This window comes from Scophthalmus maximus, chromosome 2 (genome assembly GCF_022379125.1).
Source record: "Scophthalmus maximus strain ysfricsl-2021 chromosome 2, ASM2237912v1, whole genome shotgun sequence".
Lineage (NCBI taxonomy): Eukaryota > Metazoa > Chordata > Actinopteri > Pleuronectiformes > Scophthalmidae > Scophthalmus > Scophthalmus maximus.
The window spans coordinates 20,245,899-20,261,165 of NC_061516.1; the positions used below are offsets into that span (position 1 = coordinate 20,245,899).

The 15,267-nt window shown below is 40.7% G+C and overlaps 1 protein-coding gene and 1 long non-coding RNA gene across 3 annotated transcripts; one reads left to right on the forward strand and one right to left on the reverse strand.

Moving 5' to 3' along the window:
• The first annotated feature begins 1,337 nt into the window (after window positions 1-1,337).
• On the forward strand, window positions 1,338-11,288 carry LOC118301159. The gene is made up of 2 exons (XR_004790237.2): window positions 1,338-7,693; window positions 10,899-11,288. It is a non-coding gene; the product is annotated as an uncharacterized LOC118301159 (long non-coding RNA).
• On the reverse strand, window positions 9,818-14,467 carry yipf5 (Yip1 domain family, member 5). Of its 2 annotated transcripts, none has more exons than XM_035626391.2 (6): window positions 14,315-14,467; window positions 12,770-12,887; window positions 12,495-12,667; window positions 11,743-11,888; window positions 11,379-11,560; window positions 9,818-11,057 (listed from the first exon to the last, which is right to left on the reverse strand). In XM_035626391.2, the coding sequence occupies exons 2-6, from the start codon at window positions 12,877-12,879 to the stop codon at window positions 10,895-10,897; spliced, it is 774 nt and encodes a 257-aa protein (XP_035482284.1). In that variant the 5' UTR covers window positions 12,880-12,887; window positions 14,315-14,467; the 3' UTR covers window positions 9,818-10,894. The 2 variants fall into 2 exon arrangements, with proteins under 2 accessions (XP_035482284.1, XP_035482283.1); XM_035626390.2 differs by lacking the exon at window positions 14,315-14,467 and adding an exon at window positions 13,273-13,412.
• Between the last annotated feature and the right edge of the window lie 800 nt (window positions 14,468-15,267).

Below are 15,267 nucleotides of genomic sequence, written 5' to 3' on the forward strand. Positions count from 1 at the left end.
CTGGTCGCTGTCTGTCACATGGTCCTTCATCCTGTTTTGTTAACACGACAACCGCAATAATAACCACGAAATGTGATTTCCAAAAGAACAGGAAACTGTGTCCTCAGGGTGTCCTGTGTGAAGATGACTGTGCTCATTAAAACTGTAGTGGCTTGTCTGCTGTTGGATTGTGTCAGTATGCTGCACAGTGTACACAAGTACAGTGAATTCGCTGTGAGAAGTATGTTGTGAGAGAGACATACGATTTCCACGGACAGCAGTTCTTCCATGAACCAGTTTTTTTTTTACCAGAACATAAAATGAACTGTAAAGTAGGCCAGTTGGATTTTCAGATGTTAAAAGTAATTCATGATCTAAAAGTATACAATATTTGTGTATATTGTCGAACCCTAAATAAATATTTCAGTCAATCAAATGTTATTTGTTTGTTTTTTTAACACTAGACATGCAATAATGGCTTTTTTGCAGTAGACATGCATAGAAAACATGTTTGGTTCTGTCTGTACATGATCAAAAAAATAAGAAAACCTGTAGTGAGACTTCATTGCTTCTGTTGATTGACATCATCTTAATTATGCACTGGGCATTGAGTATCTCATGCACAAAAATCTACATTTTGGCCATGAAAAACTGAAAGGTTCAGGTCAGTCCAGACTGTAATGGTCTCTTGGTGATTATATACCTGTATGTCATACTTTTCTTTTCGCTGCCGTCTCTACAGGGAGTCACCATTCCCAAGAGCTGAGTGTGGAGACGGGAAAAAAATGGGGCTTCTCAAAAATAATGAGATCACTCTCTGCTAACAACACAGAGAAATATATTCATTCATATAATATTTAACAACCACCATACTCCATGCTGCACAAAGCTTTGTTCAATGGTATTGCGATATATCCATGGACGTACAGCAATATGTTCCACTATCAGTGACTCTGTGAACATAACTAATAACATAACTAATAATTAAGAACACACCACAGGATTTATCTAAAAAGGAGAAAGTCCGTTATAGCATAATAGATTCCCAGCTCATATCATCAGCTGTCAGGTCATAAAGACAAATACAAAAAACAAAACGTCTTGCTGATATGACTGCGGACTTTGCGTCAAAGGTTGAATTTCTTTGTTGACAAGTTATAGTATCTTAAGTCACAAGAACCTCTATTGACAACTGAGCAAGAAGCAGGCGAAGCCACTATTCTATGGTGGCACAAAAGACAACATGCAAGCAAAACAAGCCCTCCCTTTCAAAATAAGAGTCCCTTGCAAAGTCAAAACATTTCCCTTATACGCCCTTTGTCAAGAGATGTCCCTGTGAGAACTGTGTTTTATCTTGATCTGTCCCTTCCCTTTTATCATTTATGACAAGGGGGTTCATTACCTGGCTAATTGTTGCAATAATGAGAAGCTTGTTTATCTAGGAGGAGTAATTAGAGGTGTCATTTAGCATCAATTACACCCGTGGTGGTTTAATCTGCCATTAGGATGCAGCCAGAGAGAATGTACCCAGGCCTACTCCAGGTTGAACGCAGCTGTTATGAAGGATGTGTACAATTTGCCCCACAGATAGAGGGACGATTTGCCATTAATCTGAGTGTCTGGTGGACAGAGAAGATATTGCAGTGTTTATTCCTAATATTAACCAAGAGAGGGCAACACTGAAAACACTACGTGAATACAGAATGTAATATGTATGGGGGGGGTTAATATTTAGTGTCTGGGCTATGATCTTGGCATCCCCCTGCAAACGTACACAAAATAGACATATAAATAGTCCGTGTTCAAGACAACAGACCGCATTATTGAATGCATTATTCATATATTATTTAGTAGAGCCCGACCGATTTATCGATAGGCCCGTGAAAATCAGCCAACCAAAGCCTTTTATAGACATATTGGTATCGGCATCAATGTTTGCTAATTTGCGCCGATATGAAAAGTTGTATTATCCAAAGTAAATTATTGTTTTCTTCTCAGTTATATATTTAAAAAATATTGTTATTGAGGTTTAAGATATCGATCCTCAATTACTCAATTTCTTTGCCGTATGGGTGATAACAACAAAATATTGATATATTGGCCGATGTTTGGGTATCTGAAATTTTTTACTCCCTTATATTGGTGTTGGTAAATTAGTATTGGATTTACCCCCCAAAATCAGTGACGGTCAGGCTCTCGTACTTCGACTATTTCTCGTAGCCATTGCCAATCACGCCAACACAACACCAACTACACAGGGCAAGGCACTGACGCACAACATGCATGAAAGACCAAACATCGTACACCAGTGGCTCTGTGGAGTGAAGCAGTGATCGATTGGACGCTAACTGTCTTATGAAAAGCAACAGGTATTCAGCAGCAGGGGCAAGCGCTGGCCGCATTGATACAACAGAACGGAAATAGCAGCGGTGCATCATGGCAGAGCAAAAGAATTGGCAGAGGCCTACGGTCTGAGATAGCTCGCCTCATTGTAAAGCGCATGTTGGATAACCAATACGTCGACCAGTGTATGTCACGTGTGAGCGTAATTCTTAGATAGTGAGTGCCCTAACAATTAGACCACAATAATCGAACTGCTATTAAGCTTCACACACGTGCGACTGAAGGGAGAGGCACTGTCTGTGAGGGCAAATGATTGCCATAATTGTATTCATGCATTATGTTAAATATCAAGCACAACCTGAACACAAAACTGTTCGGTTTCTTCATTTGTAATGCTTCGAGTAAGCAATCAACGTGTTGGTAGGGGATGTTTTCTGAAGCCGATCTTCCTACCAGACTGTTTTTTTGTTGTGAAAGTGTACACAATCCGTAAGATATCCCCACAATAATATATGTATGATTTATGAAAAAGTTAATTTGTTTCACGCCATTTTTTTTATACACATATTACTCAAGTATTACCAATTTAATTTAAGTTAATCCTGTTCCAACCAGGATAAAAGTGAGAGGTGTAATAATGTGAATAAGCACCAATTGATAATAGTATTAATGATAATGATAAAGCTGAGTTTGTATTTTTGTATTGTATTACTCACCAGCTATCACGGGCTTATTCAGCACCGTCTCTCCACATGACTTGTGTGACCTTGTTCAGTCTCTCACAGGTTCATCAGAATAAAGGCAGAGGATAATTGACTGTGGGGTAAAAGCAGGGCAATTGACTTAATAACAGAGCGTTCTTTATTTGTATCAACGTGCTGTGTGTTCATCTTTCTTTATTGAAACACAAATACTCAATGGAGAGTTAAGCTGTGTGTGCAGATTGATCGTGGTAATCACTAACGTCTTATACAACTCTACATACAAATAACTAGGATCAGAAAAACCAGAGAAGCGAGGGGCTCAGTAGTCGGGCGAAGGCCAGGTGTCGGTCACATTGAGCTGTTTCCACTACAGGCAGGAAACTCGCCATTCATTGTGCAATATATGGCATATTTGAATGTGCAACACTCCTCGAACACACTGGTCAAAGGTTGTTGCTGTAGCTATTTACATTTCACAATGAGTTTTCCTTGAATTAAAACAAGGAAACAGTGGTTTGCTAGATTTATACAGGGGAGATGGACCAACCGATTTGACAGTAGGTATGAGTATGCACCAGGTTATTTGGTTTTAACATGTCTAGAATAATCTCAATGAGAGATTGTTCGCTGGCTGTTAAGGTTACTGCTTTAGCGCTTCCCTTTGAGTTGCAATGAGGTCCGTACATCCCTCTGCATCTCTCTTACATGATGCCAATTACTTCCAGGCCCCCTGGAGGGAAGGATGGGAGAGTGGCTCAAACTACTGCTGCCATCGCATGCGCTACATTTAACTATTGAACTGAGGACTCTTGAAATAATCATTATCGTATCCTCACCCCACTGAGCAGGGTAGGATTGATCATATGATCGCCACAAAAATGAGTGAAAAAAGAAGAGATGCCGAAAAAAGGTGTCAGGGGGAAGAGCCATTCATCCAGTAAGTAAAGAAGCTCTTTACCATCTATGTACTGGAGACCAAAAATGAAAAGCGGCTGTATACCTTCGAATGAAGTATGCACATTATAAAAAGGCCAAGTTTACCCTGTGCCATATATTTACATGTATCCCAGATATGTTGGCTTCATTTTTGTACAACAGGGGGAAGCGGAGATTTGATACAGACTTTAACAATCAACAGTTTCACGGTTTCCTACAGTCCGTCTCTTCGTTCCACAGCCTGAACAGGTCTGTCTGCCTCCATCCGAGCCTGAGGGCCAGCGTCATGCTCACCAAGTGACTACGTTGGCAAAAAACTGTGTCAGGTGGTCATAAAGATGGCATAAGACTGATTCCCCCTTTACCAGCTCGTCTTTTTTTTTCTAATAAGAGCTTTAGTGTGGAGAAGTTGTCAGAAACGTCTAGTTTTCAACTATAGTAAAGAGAAATACTTCAGTTAATGAGAGAAAAATTTAAAGCACAAGTGGTGGTTATCTTTTAATTACTTGAGCAAATCTACCCTACTCGTGTGTGTGTGTGTGTGTGTGTGTGTGTGTGTGTGTGTGTGTGTGTGTGCTTTTTACAATTGCACTAAATTAGAATTTAGTGCAGTTGTAAAATAAAACCAAAAATCGTCCCCCTTGACCGCGCCACTGTTAAAAGGATCAGGAAATGAAAGCATTTTAAAAAATCTACCTGTGTAGAGTTGTTGTTTTTTTCCTGTAGAAAGCAACCATTAATAAATCTGTTGTTCCTGCTATGACATGCCACACTGTCTTGTGTGGAAAGGGCCTGCGGGCAAAATACCCAATTTGTGGTCTGACTTTCTTTTGAAGTTTGATGAGTTAATCCATTGATGTCGTGTGCGCATTTTTGTGTCTGTGTGTATTTGTGTGTCCTAACATGTTCAGTTTATTCTTGTATTTCTTTTTGCACACTGATCAGCATCTTTTAAACAATGTGCCGGGTCTTTCGTATGGCGCCAAATCACAACATCCATTATCACTTTACACAGTAGGGTGGGGGTCTTATTAATATTTCAGAGTATAAACCAACAGTTCCCACGTGGAGAACAGTGAAAAGAGAGAGAGAGAGAGAGAGAGAGAGAGAGAGGGAGAGAGAGAGAGAGAGAGAGAGAGAGAGAGACCTGTGCGAGCGTCCGCCTGCCTCGACCGGTTGGGTTCAGAGAAGCGAGATGTGGGGAAAGAAGTGTGGGCGGGACTAAAGAGAGAGGGACCAGGAGCTGCTGTCTGATTCGTTCCTGTATGCATTCCTATCAGAATCCACAAATATATTGCATGTACATGTTCAAAAATGTAAAGCTCGTACAGCAGTGAATGCAGACAAATTAAATTCACACCCGCTCGTGAATGCACATGGTGAGCTGTATTCTCACACACGCACACTTCCCCTCAGCTGGACTCTGCTTATCATCCGTAGCAGTGTTTGCGTTAGTTCATTGAGTTCTGGATCAAACAGATATAAGAGTCTGCGGCGCCACGAGGGGGGACAATTAGCCTTAATGAAATGCAGGAGCAAATCACACTCAGTGCTGTGCTAACAGTTGTTCGGTGAATATTCATGCGCTGTTGGCTTTGCAGATGCATTAAAAGGCGGCGCTGCGTTGCTGAATACCAATCGTTGCATTTCCACCTGTCACTCGTCTACGCTCTCACTGAAGTTAACACCCTAATCAGCCTTATTGCTGTTACAATGTTTTTTGGGAGCTCATCGCCGCTCAAACACGCGCCGCATCTGTCACCCAATCCAGCGGCACCTGCGGCCGTTCCTCCATTTGAAAACGGTAGCAGCTGCTCACCTTTTCACAAAATAGTTCAGACACATCACACACGAATGGATAGCGGTGATAACGTCAGACTGTGAAGTAGAACAGATGAACTTTACTCACACAAGAGTTGCTGATCTCGTTGATAGAGTAGCAAGCGTCACTGCGTGTATGTCCCTCAGCACACTGCAATGGCCAAACCTTCTATTGTTCATCACGAAGAAAATAAAAATAACCAGTCACGGCTCTATTAAAGCGATAAGCAACTCTTATTAGTAAAGCTATCATGAGCTTCTTTACAAATTCATTTGTTATTGTTGAGAAATAAATTGTTAAGGAGTGCTGCTATTATTAATAACACAATTACACATACGTATCACTAGTATAAAATGATTCCAACCAGGGTGATGGTGCTTGAAAACAAAAGGTAGAAACAGTGGAGCTGTCCCTGTTCTCTTTCTCCTCTCTCAACCATTTCTTTCCTCTCAATTGATCTTTTGTAAATTTAAACATTTGGTGTCCTATTACTTTTGAACTCCACTTTTTAATGCCAGATTCGTGATAGTCTATTTTCTGATCCATCCATGCTACTTTTAACTTGCAGGCATTTTTTAAAATACGTAAATATTCGGGTTAAGTGTGTGATCCCCTCTCTGCAGCCTCCGTCCCTACAGCCTGTCTCACTCTTTGTGTTGACCTCTCGCAGAGCGGGAGACAACTTCATCATTAGCAGCTACTCGTCAGTCAGACAGGACAGACAGTGGCCAGATGGTGGTGAGATTATCCTCCATTAGATAACATAACTCTACCGTGGCCTGTTTTCATGAGAAGTCCAGTCAACGAGTCAGCTATTTCTTTAAAACAGTTTGTAGAAGATGATGATGGATGATTTTTATCATTAGCTCTTAATACTATGAGTAGGAGTAGTGACAAGTGGAACAGAGGGAGCAGGATCAGTTCAATAACAGTATTGCTCTTGTCTATATCTATCTATCTATCTATAGATAGATATAGATAGATAGATATAGGATTTTACAGAATTACAGGGCCTGCCAATGTTAAAAGTGCTTCCTTTGAATCAAAGCTTAAAACTTGCACTAATCGTGCCAAATTTCCTGATTTCACCTGATTCTAGTTTTCATTATTTTTATGGTTTGTCATGTTTAAATTTTTATTTTTTATTCTTTTATGCCTGTGTTTTTATGTTATTTCTATGTGGGTTTTTTAATGTTTTTTTGAGAAGTACTGTATAAATAAACATATTATTATTATTGTTGTAATTATTATGAACATTCAGGGTAAATTTATGTTTTTTTAAGGTATGTTATTTATATATAGGCTAGTTAGTCTATAAACTAGCCACCAAACAAAGAACCAAGTGAGTAAACATGTAGACAAACAACAAATTATACAGTCAAAGTTGTAACGACTCACCAAGCTGATCCAATCCAGAGTGAACCACAAATTTCCCAATAATTACTGTAAGGAAGTTTCAAAAAAGAAAAGGAAAAAAAGGAGGGGGTGGGGGGATGGAGTCATTGCTTCAGTGGAAATGTGCAAAACACAAGAGGACAGATGAGACGTAGGCTTACTCAACACTGTCATCTGGAGGCACTTGGTTGTAAATGTTACAGGAGGTGTTGTAAAAACAGGAAGGCACAACTCATGGGTCTTCCTGTTTTTCAAAACTCTCTTGTATCGGTGCTGTTTCTATCATTTCAGCAGCCATGTGCCAACAGTCAACTATTTTTTTTTTTATGGCGTCATGCTTCAATTGTTGAATCCACCTCTGCCACGTCTGATCTGTGTCGTGAACACAATTGCAGAATCACCGACTCACCACCTGTCGTAAATGGAAGGAAATGCTCTGTCAAATCCATCAAATTCAGCAAGGTGGATCACAAACAACCCCAGTTTCAGTGGCAATTTTGTGACAACATTATGGGTAAGAGGTTATGCAGAAGCTACTGCCTGGCTAAAATTGCATTATTTTCCAGAATTCATTTTTGTCAACGCATTTTAATTTCCGTTATCCATTTATGCCATTAACTACCATATGCACCTGTGTCTGTTCTGTGCTTTAGTCTGTTTGCTGTGTCTTAATATTGTACGTTTTTTATGTTATATGCTCCTGCTTGTTTTTTCTATACATATAAATATATGAAACTTTTTTTATTTCATTGCTGCCCATCTTGACCAGGACTCCCTGGCAGAGGAGATATTGTATCTCCTGGTTAAATCAAGGATTTAAAAAACACATTTGTCTTTATTTTAGGTATTTTTTTGTTCAGATAGGCTTAGGTCTAGTTAGTGCATCATTCATTTGACTGAATACAATGTGAGTATGTTGGATAACAGGTTATTGGTTAAAATTGTTGAAATCAACTTCCCACACAAATAAAATAATTCTACGAGTAAGGATGATATTTTTATTAACACAAGGAGAGACTGATCGTCTCTACGTCTTGGTGAACATGGACTATAACCACTGGTGCTAATACTGTACCTGCTAATTTTAATGTCCCTCAGTAAAGCGTGTATGTTTACCTGGCTAACAAAACTGTTGTCCGTCAAACCAGTTCACTGCATAAAAACCAGTTGAGAAGCATTATTTGAAACACACAACATAGATAAACTGTGTAAACTAAAAATGTTTTTCTTCCAATTGCTGCAACGTGTGCCAACAGTCAATCAAAGAAAAAGCGTGACATTTTGAACATGAATTTCTTCGCTATAGGCTCAAGAGGGGGAAATGTGAGATGCCCCCGAGTGAATACAGATGCAAAATATTGAAAACCTGACAAGCTCAGCAAACTGGATGGATCCAGATACTGTACATACACAAAGGGTGCGTGAATGTCAATAGCCTGCTCACTTGTAAACGAGGGAATATCAGAGGAACAAAATGCATCCTTGTGCAACACTTACAATAAAATATAGGTCGATTTCACCTTCTTTTCAAGTTGATATACAGAACAGGTCATAAATACGTTAGATGCACATATAAACACCTGGCTGTGTGAAAAGAGTGGCCTTTGAGAGCAGACTAATCCTTCTAGGTTTGCTTGAAATGCAAAGCATCTCCTTGATGTCTAGTTTGCCGGAATAGAAAAAAAGCACTCAATCTTCATTTTTGAATTATTCATCCCGGCGAACTGGGTTATCAGCCATGTACGGTTCCCTCGTGTGTGTGTGTGTTTTGTGTATGTTAGTGCAAAGAGAACCCTAGAGGAAAAAAAAAAAAACAGGATTCTGTTTTTGCCTTAGGAAAATCTAATTCTCCCCCTCGTCAACCTTCTGTTTAGATTATGCAGGTTTTTATCTATTTTAAAGATTAACTTCCTAATCTTGATGGGAGTAGTGTCACTGATCATAATGTCAAAATTATACAAACTTCCATGAATCTTATCTGCAAAAGTCTGGTTTTTCAAAACATTTTTTTTGGGGGGGGGGGGGGGGGGGGGGGGGGCATTTGCTTCAGCATTTTCTTCAGCTTAAAGGCAACAAAAATCAAAACTGCTGACACATAATAGCATCATTATAGGAGAATCTTAGTGGATTTGTTGTCAAGTAACAGTATTTTTTTTTATTGCAATCCCCCCAAAAAACACCCCTCATCCTGAAGCACTCTCATCTGATGTCTAGAGATCTGACTGTGTCTGTTTGCAGAGACATGGGAGATGTGATTTCCGCGTTTACCTGACCAAGCTCTAGTGCTGGCGGTGCAAACATATCCAGCATGAGGAAAAACATCTGCGCGCACTTTCCATGCAAGATCCTCTTCCAGATCTGAAAAGTAGTGAAAAATTACAATGACATGGATGAAAGCGTGAAGATTACTTTTCTTTGATCTCACAATGAACTGTAATAGAATCTCCACGGGTTGTTGAAAACTGTCATTATGAATCATACACCCACTTGTTTCTGCACATATGGCCCTTTCTTCTGCCACAGGGAGCTCTATAGGTCCAGAGGTCGAACATTATCCGCGTTTCAGTCAGAGGATTTAACTACCCCTTCCAATTATCTGCTTGACTGTACAATGTACCTTTCAATATCACAAGACAGATAACCTTCAAAGAGAACTTTAATGTACGTGTAGACATGAACAACAGATGACACATCAAAGCATACAATGTGAGCCAACTCTTAAATAAAGATTTAAGAAATGTCCGCAAACTAGCAACACCCTATATGTCTGCACATAGACATATACAGACTCCCTCAAACTATTCATTCTAGAATCATATCAGTTTGTTTGGTTATGAATATTAGGTTCATGTGCTATCTGTATTTCTGTCTTCCTGAAAGGCATCAAAACGAAACATTAATCTCAAGAGAACATAAAACAATACATGAGAAGATAAAGCAGAGCTGCTGATTTGACATTTAAGATCAGATATCACTGCTGTGATGAGCACACAATGGGATTCATGGCTCCTGTGTCCTGGAGAAAAGATATTGAGTGGGAGACACCCTCACACCCCCTTTTTCCCCCCTTTGTCCTTTTAGGGTGGAGAAGCAGAATGAGCTGCTGTGGTCTTGCGCAGAATGGACAATGGGTGCTTCCCTTAGTCACAACAGCTTTAGCAAAAAATGTATACATGGCATTTCCACTGGCTCCAAACTAACCAGCAGGGTTAGCTGAGGGTTGGTCATCGGTCCTTCTTGGAAACTAAGGACCCTGTCACATCCGTGCCCAAATTAAACTGCATCCTCTGGGTTTCAATTGAGTGAGGAACTTGATTTACTTCCTGCCCTTTCATGTCCTTAAAAATCATCGAAACCGAAAGGTTCGTTTTTAGGGCCAACACCGTCCACAGGAGAATTATTTGTCACCAGGTTTATTTGACAGACCACTCCTTTAAGATGCATGAAGAGAGCAGGGTGAAAAGAAGACATTGGGTGAGACGATGCACTCCAGCTATCAGAAGGTCAAGTTGGAACGTGGTGAGAGGTGGAGGTTCATAAAAGACAAAAGAAAAAAAATCTTGGTGCCATTTTAGACAGCAGCTCCTATTTCTGTAATAACACTGTAATTAGCCAATAATTACAATAATTACACAGACGCTAATTAGACTGATATTACAGAAACTTGAGAGCGGTTATTTTAAACCATTACTTCTTTTTTCTTTTCTTTCTTTTTTTAGAAGACAGAGATGAGTGCAAAAACCCCATATAAGAGAGCGCAGGGGTAAGCCACCAACAGCTGCTGCCCATCCATGGCCAACGCCGAGATGAAGATCTTTGAAGCCGAGAAGCTGCACCAGCCGATAATTGCTGCTGTCAGTACAATTCCAATCATTCCCCTGGAGAGGACAACAAAGGGAGAAGGGAGTTATCTTTCATTATTTCGACAATCAACTGTAGTGAAGCATCAATGATATAGTTTCATTAAATGTACAACAATCAGTCATCCAACTAGTTACTACTTACACTGCCCTACATATTGATCAAGATGGAAAACTATGAAAGTTGTTTTTGTTATAAACATCATAGAGAGGTTGCTCTAGTCAAATGCAATAAAATCTTAAATCGGACATTTATGCTACTAGACAATGTCTTGTATTGCAAAATACATGGCTAGATTTACAGCTTATAGCAACACGTGTCTGTGTGTGTGTACTTACTGTAAAGACAAGAGAACTCCAAAACTGGAGAGGAGGATCATGGGGAGGAGGCAGTATCCCAGCACGCTGGCCACACAGCCGAAGGAGACGCCCGTCATACTCATGAGGTTGAGTAGACAGTAGACGCCGAGGCAGCCAATTGCACTGATACCGTAAACATAGCCAAACTGGATCTTACCAGCCTGTGAATGGAAGGGAAAAATAAAAAAAAAAACCACCTGGTCAGATATGGATGTGGATACACCTATCTGAAGACAACTGTACCACTTGGTGTAAAAATACAGGGTATTGTATGTGTATGTAGAAGATTTGATCAAATACTACGAATCATCATTAACCAATGTTAATTAAATTAATAATTTACCAAGAGGAGTGTCGCGCCAAAGGCCAAACAGAAGACCATGGGCCCAGCCAGGTCCGTCTCATTCATGATGCTGCCGTCTGCTACTTTCAACGGATGGAGCACCGTCAGAGTCTTCTGCCAGATGTGGTCAAAGTTGATTCCTAATTCTAAGAGAAGGCAGAGAAAAGAGAAAACATCAATTAAAGTATTGTAATTAAATGGCTGCCGTTATCTCTCCTATAATTCCGTTTTAAATCAGTATGCTTCTTGGTTTGTGTGTAACTGCAAAGCACGTGAAAAAAATGAAAAGCTTTCTCCTGTGTGCAATTAGAGGGAAAACTATTTTGGAAAACTCAGGTTTGCCAATTTTGAGTTCTAGTAGCTTGCCTTTGGTTCTTCCGATTCTATCAAAACTTTCTTGCAGCTAGGAAACTCTCTTGACTCCTCTAGTGACCACAACAGGCAGCTGAAACTTTAAATGCAGGCTAATTTCAACATTTCTATATCTTTATGTTTTAGGCCTTCAAGTGGTGCTGTTGTGAAATTATTTTAAAAGCTTTTAAACAGCACAGCTTACACACAAGACTTAAAGATTTTATCAGTTATAACGAACCTACACTAGCAAAAACACGAGCAGAATAGAAACCAAATATACTATCACATTTAACAATACACAACGACAAATGCAGCAGTATGAGCAAATTCAGAGGAGCGGTGTGAAGGAGCCAAAGAGATTTGTAGAGTTCAGATGCTGCAGGTTGTGGTTCACACACCTTCTAGCAGCGGTGGCTCATCATCGAAGCCGCTACTGTACATGGACTGCGCCGGTGATGGGGTGTAGGTCTGTGTGGGCTGGAAGATTTGTCCTGTGTACGGCTGCTGAGGCGCCATCATCCCAGGGGAAGAGTAGGCCATGGGCTGGGAGTAGTCGTACTGTCCATATGGCCTGGAAAACATTCAAATTGCAAGTCGCTTCTCAATTATGCTTCTCGGTGAGGTAGTGTTAACTTGCCCTGAATTGGGCAATGTGGGCTTTTTTTCTGCTTACTTGTTGTAGGGGTTTTCAGCGTTGCTGTATCCTTGGGTGGGCTGGCCTTGGTCGTCTACACTGTAGCTCGACTGGTAGAAGTCTGTGTTGAAGTTGTCAAACCCCGACATCTCTCAGTCTGGCGGGAAACACAGGGACAGAAACAGGAATATAACTGAAGAGCAAAGATGATTGTTTTGATCTGTAGTCAGTCATGTTGCCACCTGGCTTCATTGTTAATCGATATCAAATTCGACAAATCTTAAGCGCTTTCATGTTATTATGCTCAGCGATTGATCGAGTCCAGTAGCCTAATAAACCCAAACTAGATGTTTTCTTTTTTTGAATAATCAAAACAATATTAATGGAGACAGCATGAAAGACACAGTTGTTACTTTCTTCAAATGATATGGATGCAGTATTTGTGGCACGTGCAAATGTTTGAGCTGGTTTTTAGTAGCGGCCCCCTCATGGATTAAAAAAAACAACTTTCTGTATCTCCAAGGTGAGGAGTTTTCACTCACTCTTCTTCATAGATCACTTCAAATTCTGAGATAGTAACTGTCCAGAGGAGGTTGAACATCCATCCATCCATCCATCGTCTACCGCCTTATCCATTTTAGGGTCATGGGGCGGGGCTGGAGCCAATCCCAGCTAAGATTGGGCGAGAGGCGGGGTTCACCCTGGACAGGTGAGGTTGAAAATCGACCAATCATGTGCTTCAGCTTATGTTTCTTCGTTCATGGTGAATTCTAAAGGTTTGCATTGGATCATTGAACCTGTTGAAGTTTTGAATCGTTGACTTGGAACCACAACACGTAGTATATTTTCACGCCCAAGCCTAACAGATGGCAGGTTGGTGTGTGTGCTAAAGACAGACTTGGCAGGTAGGGTGCCCGAACCTTGATGCACATGCCACAATTACTATTAACTCGATTGCTAATTGTTCTAAGTTCATGAGAAACACGCGCCACCAGCCTTTAACCTGAGGCCTAACATCATCTCCCAACTAACGTTTCACTCCAGGGAAATGACGTCGGCCATGAAAACACAACAACGCATTAGCCTAGCTTAACAGACGATACGCAGTATTTTTTTTTTTTTTTTACAAAACATTTCGACGTCTACATTTACAGAGTTACAGCCGAGGGGAGCGACAGTACTCGATTCAAACCACTGTCCAGCTACAAAGAATGGGATGACGATACTGTCGTCTGCTTCTTTTAACAAAACAGTTAGCTCAATACGCTAAAGTATCGAGCTCCACACACAACACAGACACAGTTGTACGTTAGCAGCCGATTATTTTAAAACATAATGGGCACACGACTCGACACTAGCTGCCACGCAGAGGGACCACTCATCAAAATAAAACAAAATACACCGTTAATCGTAGGATGGCTAGCAAACCGTTAACCCTGCTGCTAGTCGGTTAGCTAATGCTAACTGTAGAACAACTGTGAAGACCTGGCTTTGTATATTTTGCCCATAAAGGCGGCGGCCTTTTATACCGCATGTAGCGTTTTTCTGTCGAGCCATGAAAGCATCACGAACGCCAACAGTTACCTGCGATGGTGGACGAGTCCGCACAGAGTGATGCCAACTTGTTTGCGGCTGCTACGTGTCAGGAGCCCGAGAGGTAAAACTTCCGGGATGAGACGTGACGGACGGGAAGCCGTTGGGGACAAATTGCCCTTCGCGGAATATACAGCGCCTCCCGTAGACCAGTGGCAGTATTACACGGCACACACCACTGTACCTTGCTGTCTGTCAAGAACGGCCCAATGCAAATGTCCCCAGAAAAGGCCATTAATTGATTTTATGGCGAGAAAAAAAAACGGATTCGAAGCAATGAAGCACTTTAAGTTCACTTACCACTGTGAACAGAAACATTATAAGTAATCAGTTCTTCATATATTCATCAATAAAAAAACAAAAGACTTGGTGAAAATAACATTGAACTATAAAAAAAAAGACATCTCAAACTACTGTCTGTTTTGCCCATCACAGGTAGGTATGAGACCCTCCCGGGTTCTGGCTCCTCATCTGAGGAAACCAGGCTCTATCGGCAACAGAGAGCGAGTGTATAGAAGAAGATGATTTTACAGGACAAGTGCGGAGCTCCGGGCAAGAACAAGGGTACAGGCCCTTTCATCAGGACACATCGATCACTCTGCCTGTGCACAGGAGAGGCTGCAGCGCTATACCAAATACCGCAGGTGGACCCATATCCTCTTTGATGATGACAGATAATGTAAAAATAATGGGCTGATGACCTCTGCTGAGAGGAAACAGGGGCAGGAGGGAAGGACAGGCCGAGACAGCATCGCAGATGTTGGCATGACCTATAATAAATGGCACACTACAAACGCGGGCCAAAAAGAAAAAGAAAAAAATGCAGATCCCCTCTAGTGTATGATAATTTCATCTTCATATTTTAAAAGACAATATAATACATGAGACATAGGAACAACAACACAGATATGAATTCATATCTTTAATATAAAATGAGCTAACAA

Coding starts and splice junctions, on each gene's coding strand:
- yipf5 (XM_035626391.2), bottom strand. CDS start 12,879: ATGTCGGGGTTTGACAACTTCAACACAGACTTCTACCAGTCGAGCTAC. Junction 11,561..11,742: donor TTGGCGCGACACTCCTCTTG/GTAAATTATTAA, acceptor TTCCATTCACAG/GCTGGTAAGATCCAGTTTGG. Junction 11,058..11,378: donor GGAGTTCTCTTGTCTTTACA/GTAAGTACACAC, acceptor TGTCCTCTCCAG/GGGAATGATTGGAATTGTAC.